Source organism: Macadamia integrifolia, unplaced genomic scaffold, assembly GCF_013358625.1.
Source record: "Macadamia integrifolia cultivar HAES 741 unplaced genomic scaffold, SCU_Mint_v3 scaffold1787, whole genome shotgun sequence".
Taxonomy (NCBI): Eukaryota; Viridiplantae; Streptophyta; class Magnoliopsida; order Proteales; family Proteaceae; genus Macadamia; species Macadamia integrifolia.
This window is the reverse complement of record NW_024868351.1, coordinates 81,926-94,208: the sequence shown is the minus strand read 5'-3', so window position 1 is coordinate 94,208 and position 12,283 is coordinate 81,926. Positions and strand designations below refer to the sequence as shown.

At 37.0% G+C, this 12,283-nt stretch overlaps 1 protein-coding gene across 1 annotated transcript; it reads left to right on the top strand.

Annotated features, from left to right (window-relative positions):
* The first annotated feature begins 2,977 nt into the window (after positions 1-2,977).
* LOC122064831 (phosphoenolpyruvate carboxylase 2) lies at positions 2,978-11,938 on the top strand. The gene is made up of 11 exons (XM_042628614.1): positions 2,978-3,135; positions 3,498-3,795; positions 4,271-4,662; positions 4,870-4,954; positions 5,831-6,053; positions 7,459-7,562; positions 7,704-7,791; positions 8,778-8,932; positions 9,817-10,815; positions 10,914-11,300; positions 11,390-11,938. Exons 2-11 carry the CDS (start codon positions 3,631-3,633, stop codon positions 11,684-11,686), a joined length of 2,895 nt encoding a protein of 964 aa, XP_042484548.1. The 5' UTR covers positions 2,978-3,135; positions 3,498-3,630; the 3' UTR covers positions 11,687-11,938.
* The last annotated feature ends 345 nt before the right edge of the window (positions 11,939-12,283 follow it).

Here is a 12,283-nt window from a genome sequence, read left to right as displayed (position 1 = left end):
AACCTTCTAAGATGTTAATGTTATTTTCATTTAGTAAATCATAAAATTACTTAATCCACCTCTCTTAGTCTCTACATAATTTATTAAAATGTGACCATCCTCAATTTTAATACATCTAATATGGTTGAAATCTTTACTGTACTTTTCCCTCAATATGGCTAGTTATAGATATCTTTTTCCCTTCTTTATTACTTAACTTGTTATAGAGATCCTTATACTTCTTAGTCTTTGCATTCCCTTTTACCTTCTTAACTTCATTTTTATTGAATTTATACCTTTTGAACTCCTCGTCATCTTTTCCCTTTCACCAAGTTTAGAAACTAGATTTCTTAAAAAACAATTGCTTAGTGTAGTTGGTGAGTTGTGATGCACAAAAAGCCCATGTTCACCAGAAGGTCTCAAGTTCAAGCCTCATGATTATTATCTAATTCTCCCTATCTATTAAAAAAAAAAAAAAAAAAGGGATTTTAGTCTTCATTGATGTTTAAACTTCCTCATCTCACTATCAAGTCTCCCTAAATGAGTATCATATTTATTTAGATCCAATTAAAAATCATTGGCTTAAGCAGTCATTTCATTCTTGTAACTCCCTGGCCCCATTAAACTTACACAATATTGTCGTATTCTTGGTGGGAACACCTCACCGATCTCCTAAGCGGATGTGACAAACGCGTTATGCCATGTTAAGGAGGCTAGAGGTTATTAATTAGCCCAGTAATCTCTCTCCATGCGATGTGAAACTAAAGTTTACACACCCTCACCGATCTCCCAAACCCCCTGGTACCTGTCATATTTATTTCCAGAATCATTTCTTAGTGCTTTCATCTAATCTTATTTGTGGGGCATAAGCACTAATCATGTTAATTATCTCCTTTCCTAATATAAGTTTGATGATATTATCCTATCACTAATCCTTTTAACATTTTCAATATCATAATTTAAATATGTATCTACTGTTATTACCACTCCATTTTTATTATTTGTATCTCCATAATTCCAAAGTTTATAATCATCTAAAGCCTTAGCTTTTTTAACCTTCCACTTCGTTTCTTGTGTACAAGCTATGTTAATTCTTCTTCTTTCCATTATATCTACTAATTCTAGACTATTTCCTGCTAGTGTTCCTATATTCCAAGAAGTTAATCTCATCTTTCGCTCTTGGATATCTTTTTTACTCGTCCATGGTACAAAATCCCTTGCCTACTTGCCAATACATTCAGGTCATAATGGACCGTGTCACTTCTGGTGAAGGCCTTAGCATAAGGTCCATATGACATAATTCCTAATTAACATGGATGTACAAAATGAACTATATCATTCAACATGTTCCGTACAAAAGATGATTGGCAAAATATTTACAACGCCTTCTTCCTAGCTGGCGCACCAAAACAATAGAAAGTTAAACTTCCTAAACAAGAGATAGTTCATGCCAATCATACCCAAACAAAAGAACAAGAAATGCCGAGAATTGACAAAATGGTGGACATTAAATAGAACCAATAAATGTATGGACAACAAATATATGAAATAATCAATATACATACAACAAATATATAAAACAAAGAACAAAAGAAAAACAAATAGATAAACAATAAATGGATGAACCAGCTAATAATAAAAAGGGGGGCAAGAAATTCTTCACTTGGAGGGAAAACTTCTTTCCCTTCATTGTTATCACTAAACTAGAAACTCCAGCAATCAGTCAGCTAAGGCAAAGAACAGAGTCTCGAGAAGCAAATCGACTTTTGGCTTGCAATTTGAGGTAGGTCTTCTTCAAAAAAGTCTTCTGAAACCTATAATTCCAAAATGGAGCCATAGCAGCCATACAACTTCTAAGGAAAAGAACAGTCTCAAAAGATGTGGTTCTTTTGGTTTAATTTCTGGTTCTTGGTCCCTGCTGTAACTATATCTGCGAAAAGGGTTCAATGGGAAAAGAGAGGGCAAAAATGCTAGATTTGTTTAAAAAAAAAAAAAAATTACAATCTTATTGTAACCAACCTCGTTCACGAGATATTTTGCTTTTTTAAATTGACTTTCAAACTTCATAGACATATTGAGGTCTGCCCCATCTTCTCTTGCTACGGTTGTTAGCGGATAGTAGCCCCAACTGGGGGCAAGTTAGCCTGGAGTTCCCGCCCTTTCATTCTAGTTAGTAAGGTTCCAGGCCCTACCAAGGAAAGTCTACTTTACATTAGTTTTAGTCTTCAAAACAATTTGTTGTAAATAAAGTGGTGAACTAATAGATTGTAATTTATTAAAAAATAAAAATAAATAAAAAATTGTAAACTAGCTTTTTTGTTCTCTATTTTATTTTCAAACTCATTTAATGTGTTATTCAATGCAATGGGTCAACTGAGGTAAAAATTTTTTATTTTTCATAAGAGATGAGCTAGTCATCTCGCACTGCCTGTGTATAGGCGCAGGTAGTGGAGTAAACAGATCGGATATGGATTGAATTCGAATCGGATACCCTAAAACTAATACAGATCTGAATCAAATTTGGATTTTCAACTATCTGTTTACTCTTTGACTTGTGTAATCTGAACCTTCCTCTCCCCAATGAATATAATTTGTTCTTAATCCATCTTTTAAAGTTGTTTTAACTCTATTCCTCATTCTCTAGAATCTGTTTAAACTTCAATAACCCTTATAATTATTAATTGATAATTTAATTTGATTAGATAATTTGAATTTTAATCCGAATCACCTTTAACCAGATATGAATGCCTCTAAACGAATTAGAATGCAAATTCAAACTCGAATTTCAACTGTTAATTTGCATCCTTGGGTGGAGGAGCTATGTTCACGGATAGGTACCTTTTGCTCTTTGGTTTTACTGTAAGTATCTTGTTAAGCATATTCGATTAGAAAACAGACAATAATTACAGTTAGAGCCCACCGTAGAATAAGTAAGAAGGTGCTGAGCTGAGGCTGGAGAGTGATGGCAGGACGTACTCAAAACTCAAAAGACTTTAGAAAAAAAAAAAAAAGTTACTGACTATTTTCTCTATCTATATATCTCAGTTGTTTATAAATAGGGACACAACACAGAGTCTGGACTCTGGATCATACTAGCCTTTTCTGATTTTGATCCTTTATTCGTCCTTTTCTTCTCTTTCGAGGGGAGATCAACAGGTACATATACCCTTTTCTTTTATCTTTTTGATGGAATCATATACCCATTTAACTCTGAATCTCTACTGCACTTGTCTTATATTTTTTCTTCTCCTCAGTCTCAGAGGCTTCATCTCTGAATTTCACTTTTTTTTGTAGCCTTTTACGAATTAAAGTAGATTATTATTATTATTTTTTAATTATAATTTTATATTGAGCTGCATTTCCACTTGATCTAGTTGCTTAGCCCTTGAACCAAAGATTCAATTTGGGTCTTTTTTTTTTTTTTTTTCTTGTGTACTTTTTACTTATTGTGGTCCGAAATTCAAGTGGGTAATGGTGGCTGATTTAAGCCGTGATTTTTTGTTATTTTTTCTCTTTAGGGGTTGAAAGGGGACGAGCATCCCGTGCACCTTCGTAGCTCCTTCTCGTGAAGGACGACGAGGAGGAGTTCTCAATTTTGCTTATATATATATATATTTATAGAGAAGGAGTGAAGGAGAAAGTGAAGAAGAGATGGCTCGAAACTTAGAGAAGTTAGCGTCGATCGATGCTCAGCTGAGGCTTTTGGTTCCTGCAAAGGTTTCTGAGGATGACAAGTTGGTCGAGTATGATGCCCTGCTATTGGATCGGTTTCTGGATATCCTGCAAGACTTGCATGGGGAAGATCTCAGGGAAACGGTATGCAAATGATGTCCTCCTTCATCGATTGCTTTCGTAATCCATTTTTTTTTATTCATTTTTATCTTTGGATTAAAATCAATTATGGGGAAGAGCTAAAATAGATGAAATTATTGGAGAACAGAACCCATATCTATCAATGGTCAAGTTTTGCGATGTTTTCGTTATTTTCTAATGCTTGTTTTCTCTTGTTCGTGGGTATTAACCGTTTTCTAAATTCTGTTTGAAAACCCGTTTTCTTTATCTGTGATTCTCTCATGTGGGTTGCTGTCCTTCTCAATTAACAGGGGAGTGATTAATCGGAGAATTGCTCCGATTAAGTGGTTTTTAGTTCAAAACTCCCTCCGATTTGATTTGTCTTTGGGGCACTGTATGTGTAAATTAAGAAGACACTAATGTGTAAATTCAGGAAATCTACTTTGATTTTGATTTTTCATATAGGAAAATCATTCATTTCTTGTTATTTGTTGTTTAGGTTCAAGATTGTTATGAGCTTTCTGCTGAGTATGAAGGGAAGCATGAACCTAAGAAACTGGAGGAGCTTGGAAATGTGTTGACAAGTTTAGATGTGGGGGACTCTATTGTTGTTGCTAAATCTTTCTCCCACATGCTTAACTTGGCCAACTTGGCTGAGGAGGTTCAGATTGCTTACAGGAGAAGGATCAAGCTTAAAAAGGGGGATTTTGCTGATGAAAACTCGGCACCAACTGAATCAGACATTGAAGAAACATTCAAGAAACTTGTGGGTCAGTTAAAGAAGTCTCCACAAGAAGTTTTTGATGCTTTGAAGAATCAGACTGTGGATCTGGTCTTTACTGCACATCCTACTCAATCAGTTCGTAGATCTTTGCTCCAGAAGCATGGAAGGTCTTGCATTCTGTTTAGTAAAATTTCTTTCCTAACCTTAAAAAATGAAGAGAAAGAAAGAAAAATGCAGAAGCTCATTAGTAGATTATTTAATGAATGGTGATGTTGTCATTATGTGAAATCCTCTGGTCCAGGGAATTCTCTAAATCTAATGATACCTATTTTCCTCCTTTTTGTAATTTTCATTATTTCTTTCTTTTGGTACAGGGTACGGAATTGTTTGGCACAGTTATATGCCAAAGACATAACTCCCGATGATAAACTAGAGCTTGACGAAGCTCTACAGAGAGAGGTGAAATATTAATTCTCTATTCCAGTGTCTTTACTTTAATTTCCTTAAAATATTATACCATTGCTTCCATTCCCACTCTTAAATTAGTGAAAATGTTATCAACTTGAAGATCCTATTTTAACATCTCAATTTCCTTTATCCTTATGTTTAATTCATGAATTTTACTTTTGAGGAAGTAAAGGAACATTTGGAGGCGAACTCTTTTTTCATGATGATTTAATGCCACATATTACAATATGATGATAGGAAACTAACTAACCGTATAAAGCAATAAGCAATATATAAGTTGCTCTTGGGACATTAATATCTTTGTTGGTGCACCGTGATAGAAATAATTGTCGATTGATATGTGCAATTGCAATGTATGATATCATATATGATATGCATCAAAATATGATGGTGCACCTTCATCTAGTTCATTTGTTGATGCATCAAAATATTGGTCCTTGCAATTTGTGCACATATCACTCTTCTCCATGTGGATCTTTATAGTACTTTGTAATGCTTGTATTGTTATCCTTCAAATTCTCTTAGGTTTTTGTGCTAAGTATCGCCTTTCTAAAAGAGATTCTCAATTGTGGATTTATAACTCATTTTCCATGTGATATATGAGCACTCGTCCCTAAAGCTATGCTTGACCATGACTCGTCATTAATGGTTACCCAGACCCAAAGTACTGTTTTCTTTTCCTTTTATGGCCACTGCCTCTTCTCTTTTTTCGCTAACTTTTGCTTTCTTTTCCAGTGTCCATCCTTCCACCATGTATCTTCTAATATGATAATTTCTGATTTGGTTGAAATTCATTACTAGAGTGAATTATTTCTTAAATTAGAAGCACCATTGTTGTTATGTTTTCATATATTTTTCTGTGTGCAGATTCAAGCTGCATTTCGTACAGATGAAATCCGGAGGACTCCTCCAACTCCTCAAGATGAGATGAGGGCAGGAATGAGTTACTTTCATGAGACAATCTGGAAGGGTGTCCCAAAATTCCTCCGTCGTGTTGACACAGCATTGAAGAACATAGGGATCAATGAACGTGTTCCTTATAATGCCCCGCTCATTAGGTTCTCTTCTTGGATGGGTGGGGATCGTGATGGTATGATCTTTTCCTCATGAATTTCTATGATGACCCTGTTCACCTTTTTTTTTTTCTGTTGAACTGGTCTCTGCAGTTAAAAAACTTCAATCTTGGATTCGTATTCTGCAATTGAAATCCAATCATCTATAAAAGGATTTAAATTCTAGTATGGACTCCTTGGGGTTTGAATCTTTTGATAGGTATTTAAATGATGAATCATTAAATCATTAAATCTTAAGTCATGTGACTCTTTTAGTTGCCGGAGAACAGGGGCAGTTTTGGCAAATTTCTTCTAATTTTTGCAAACCTACTTAAGCCGCTTAAAGAGAGTCAAGTGACTCGTAAAGTCAGCCAGTCAAGTGACTCTTAAAGTAAGCCACATGACTTCACCTTCAATTTTCAGATGACCTGAATGTGGGACTTGTTCATGAGATTTCAGACCTCAAATAAAATTTCTTGGCTTATGAAACTTTAAGGCTCTAATTAGTTGAATATTAATTTCTTCTGCACAAATTTATTTGCTCTTTATCTCAATACATGTTCTTACTAATTTTTCATTGCTGAAGCAAAGATTCATCGAGGTTTTTGATAGCTCTTCTTAGCATCTTGTTTAAAATGTATCACAACCAATGTGAATCTTTTTGATCCATTAAATTCAGGATATGGTCCAAGTTCTGGAGTATTGACTCAAAGGTGCTTGCATTAACTTGGGATTTGAAGAAGATATTCAACCAAAGATTTAATTCATTGACCAAATTAATTTGGAAGGTTTCCAGAAGGCTATTTGGATGGTTGTCTTGGCTGGCTGGTCGGCTTGATTCAACCAAATGTGGGGAACACACTTTGCAATCTAAACTGTGGGATGGGCATTTTACCTTATTCCCCATCCCAAACCCCCAAATTGTTGCTTGAATAGGGTATTCATGTCAACTTTGTGGCCATCACAATCGTATTGACCTCCATGTATTGCACTTGTCTACATCCAACCCTTCATAAAAAAATAATGCTTTTCTATGGATATTTAGTGCTTGATTTTGCCTAGTGTTAGTGACACATAAATGATGCAGTAGGTCCTACTTGTGTGCCAAATTTGGCTCCCAGGTAAGCTGCATCACGACAGATATGTTTAGCAAGCATTGCAGAAGTGGCAGCCCTCTTACTGATAAAACATACTTCCAAAATTTATAGCATAGAAATGGAAAGTGGTATACTTCTAACTGAATCTGAAAATAGAAAAACTAGTTGTTGTTGCAACATAATATTTTTATCAATTGAGATATGAAATTGGGTCCGGATGAAATTTAAAGATGGAGGGATTCGGTTAATTAGAGTAAATTTTGGGGATTTTCTTTTTCCATGGTTAAAAGTTGTGCTTATCCAAACTTATAATGCTTTTAGTGACATCTTTTTACATGGAATATAGGGAACCCAAGGGTAACTCCTGAGGTTACGAGGGATGTATGCTTGTTGGCCAGAATGATGGCAGCTAACTTGTACTTTTCCCAGATTGAGGATCTTATGTTTGAGGTAATTGAAAGATCCATTCCACCTTGAATATCTTTTGATATTTTTACTTTTTGAGGTGGTTCATAATTTCTTTATTTGGTGAATTCGTTATGTATTTTTCATTGTTATTACACTAATGTTCTTTATTCTTTCTGCTTTCAGATGTCTATGTGGCGTTGCAGTGATGAGCTTCGTGTACGTGCAGATGAACTACACAGGTCCTCAAGAAAAGATGCAAAGCACTATATAGGTATTTAATAGCATGGTTCTATCTGTTTTATTTGTTTTCTTTTGGTTTTGAGCAAAGCACTTAAAACTTGGAAAATGAAAAGCTAAATTACCAAATTCTGCTTAAAGTTTTTAAGCTAGTCGCAATACATCTGATGAAATATCTGCATTCCATTCTTTCTGTGTGTTTTCATTCGATTTCAAACCAATACTTATTTTGGGAGATGGAGAAATGAATTATACAAACCTGGTAATGATTTTGTAAGCTGTGTTTTCCATCCAGCATGCTAAAACCATAGAATATTAGAATTACCTAAAATCACCTAGCCAACTTAATGCATTTTTAACCTTTGTCCCCCTTTTGGATCTATGCTTCTGTTCAAGGAAGCACTTTGGTTCCGTCTTGTTGGAAGTATAGCGAGTGGAAGGGAATTGAAATTAAAAGAAAAAATGAAATGGAAACTGTTCTAATCATTGCCAACAATGATTGTGAAATGAACTCAAAATCTTACTAAACATAGTAGTTAAATTTTACTTCACTAAAAGCAGCCCAGTGCATGAGGCTCCTGCTATTGCAAGGTCTGAGAAGGGCCAATTTACGCAACCTTACCCCTGCTTCACTAGAGAGGCTGTTTCCAAGTTTTGAACCTGTGACCGACATGTTGCAATAGTGCAACTTAACTGTTGGGCGATAGGCTCGCCCACTTTACTTCACTGTTCAACAAATTTACTTGGATTTGAGTATAAAAATATAATAGTGCAGAGGAACCTGTCACAATGGTTACTTACCACCATAGTTGGTAATATTTTAAGTTTGTTACACAACCATAATTTAAAAAAGCTTCCATATTCTTATGCAAGTTAAATTTCACTTCCCTTTATTTTCTCATACTTCTAACTAGACAGCGTATGGAAATTTGCTTGTTCTCCTTTCTCCTTCTAAGAATGCCATTCAACAGAGGTGTAATTGTTTTGCAGGGATTTAATGACTTTTATTTTTGGATGCAGAGTTTTGGAAACAGATTCCTCCTAGTGAGCCCTATCGTGTTATTCTTGGGGATGTGAGGGATAAGTTGTATCATACACGTGAGCGGTCTCGTCAGTTATTATCCAGTGGAATCTCAGACATTCCTGAGGAAGCAGCTTACACTAATGTTGAACAGGTCCTTACCATCCATCTTCTAACTTCAACAGTTTTTGTTGAATAGATAGAGAATGTTACACCACACACACACACACACACACATATATATATATATATATATTTATGTATGATAGAGTCTAAATGACACTTTCATAGGTGTGTTTAGAACTTGACACCTTCTTTTAATTGCCTCTTGTCTTATTCCCAAAATTTATTTAATGTAGTGCTTAATACAAGGGTATAAAAGGCTTTCAAAAATTGAAAGTCATATTAATGTAGCATTTAATGCATTTTTTTCGTGTGAAAGGACAGTATTTCCCCTCATTTGAGAAGAAAGTGTTATACTAAAAGGGCAAAAATGTATGATTACAATTTTTTTGACAACTTGGGGGGTGTCAATAAGAAATTCCCTCTTGACAACTTAGGGGGTTGTCAATAAGAAATTCCCTATATATATATATATATATATATGGAAAAATCTTGTTGTAGCCTTCTTTGCTCATATTCTCCTGCTGTCTAGTATACCCATGTTTTTCTTGTAAAGTTACAGGAAGATGTGCCTGGAATCTGTCATTTTATATAGAATGGTAATTTCTCTTTAGAAAAACACTTGTTCCTGGAACATTGGAACAAATATTTTCTTCCAATTTTTGTTTCTCATCCAGAAAGAAATGTTTTTCGCTTATTAAAAGAAAAAGCAATCTCTCTCTCCCTCCCCCCCCCCCCCCCCCCTCCCCACCGGGTGTTGTGTGTCCCAAAGATTATGAGAACAGAGGATCTGCTGCTGTTGCCAGAACCCTCAGTAGCCTGTATATATATATACAGTTGTTTGGGGCTTGTTTTTTGCTGCTTGCTCTCGTTTTGGATAGATTTAGTGCTGATTAGCTTATCATATTTCTGCAGTTCTTAGAGCCTCTTGAGCTCTGTTACAGATCACTCTGCACTTGTGGTGATCGGCCAATTGCTGATGGAAGCCTTCTGGATTTCTTGCGTCAAGTTTCTACATTTGGGCTGTCACTTGTTAGGCTTGATATTAGGCAAGAGTCAGACAGGCATACTGATGTCATAGATGCCATCACAAAGCATCTGGGAATTGGGTCCTACCGGGAGTGGTCTGAAGAACAGCGCCAGGAATGGTTGCTATCTGAACTCAATGGCAAGCGCCCTTTGTTTGGGCCAGATCTTCCAAAAACTGAAGAAATCGCAGATGTGTTGGACACCTTCCATGTTTTAGCAGAACTTCCTTCAGACAATTTCGGGGCATACATTATCTCAATGGCAACAGCACCATCAGATGTGCTTGCTGTTGAGCTCCTACAGCGTGAATGTCATGTCAAGCAACCATTGAGGGTTGTCCCATTGTTTGAGAAGCTTGCAGATCTTGAGGCTGCTCCTGCTGCTGTGGCTCGTCTATTCTCAATAGATTGGTATAGGAACAGGATTAATGGGAAGCAAGAAGTCATGATTGGATACTCAGATTCTGGGAAGGATGCTGGACGTCTCTCCGCAGCTTGGCAACTGTACAAGGCTCAAGAGGAGCTTATAAAGGTTGCTAAGCAATATGGGGTGAAGCTAACAATGTTCCATGGCCGAGGTGGGACTGTTGGAAGAGGAGGTGGTCCAACTCATCTTGCCATTTTGTCACAACCACCAGAAACTATTCATGGGTCACTTCGAGTGACAGTGCAAGGTGAAGTAATTGAACAGTCTTTTGGTGAACAGCACCTGTGTTTTAGAACCCTTCAGCGTTTCACAGCTGCAACACTTGAGCATGGAATGCATCCCCCTGTCTCACCAAAGCCAGAATGGCGTGCTCTCATGGACGAGATGGCTGTTGTGGCTACAGAGGAATATCGTTCAATTGTATTCCAGGAGCCCCGATTTGTAGAATACTTCCGCCTTGTATGTATTTCACTCTGTGCCTTGCATCTTGTTGCTCTTTGGCATTGATGGATCTCTTGGTGTCTATGAAAGAATTCTTTTTATATTTTTTATTGCAGGCTACACCAGAAACAGAATATGGCCGGATGAACATTGGTAGCCGTCCATCAAAAAGGAAACCTAGTGGGGGCATTGAATCACTCCGTGCAATCCCATGGATCTTTGCATGGACCCAGACAAGATTTCATCTTCCAGTGTGGCTTGGGTTTGGTGGAGCTTTCAAGCACGTCATTCAGAAGGACATCAGGAATCTCCATATGCTTCAGGAGATGTACAATGAGTGGCCTTTCTTCAGAGTCACAATCAACTTGATTGAAATGGTTTTTGCCAAGGGAGACCCAGGCATCGCTGCTTTGTATGACAAACTCCTAGTGTCAGAGGATCTGTGGTCCTTCGGAGAGCGCTTGAGAACCAATTATGAAGAAACCAAGCAACTACTCCTCCAGGTGAAATAAGATTCAGTCATCCTCTTCCACTTAACCTTGTGCTGGATTAGGAATTATTGGTAACTGACCTGTTTCCCCTATTTCTGTAGATTGCTGGACACAAGGATCTTCTCGAAGGGGATCCATACTTGAAGCAGCGACTCTGTCTTCGTGATTCATATATTACGACCCTAAATGTCTGCCAAGCGTACACACTGAAGCGGATCCGGGATCCCAACTATCTTTGTAAGGTGAGACCACACCTGTCAAAGGAGATCACAGAATCAAGCAAGCCAGCTGCGGAGCTGGTGAAGCTGAACCCGACAAGCGAGTATGCTCCCGGCCTGGAGGACACCCTCATCTTGACCATGAAGGGTATTGCTGCAGGCATGCAGAACACTGGTTGAAGAATGGTTTTCTAGTTCTCACAGATTTATTTCTGTTAAAGCACTAGCACTACTAGTGTTACAATAAAATGTCTTGGGGACATGCATTGCATATATACTAGTAAGCATGAGAGCCGGTTACTATTTTGACTTTGGGAACTGATTCCAGGCATGCATCACCTGTGATCTGAGTTCTGAAACTTGGAAGTGCCGATAACAATGAAAATTGTCATACTTGTTGCATTTTAATAGAAGAGAATATGGTTGTAATCATCCATGGTAACAATGAGTTTGTGAGCATGGTCTGATCTGCCAAGTGAAAGAGTGATGTGACAAATCTGATTGTTGGATATTAAGCGAATTGGTTTGATCTCTGCCATTTGAGACTTGGATATCTAGAGAATTTATGCATTCCCATTGTAGTCTTGGTCCATTTTGCCATGTGACTAAATTCTGATCAGGTTGAAAATTGACATGGGAAGAGAGAATAACCAATGTAGTTATTGCATAGCACAACTTCAATGAGAAAATGTAGTCTTTAGTCAGGTGGAAAGAATTTTCATGCGCTGGAGAAGCGTTTTTCTGTCGCTGGGATCAAAAGTTCTGGTCCCTTGGGCT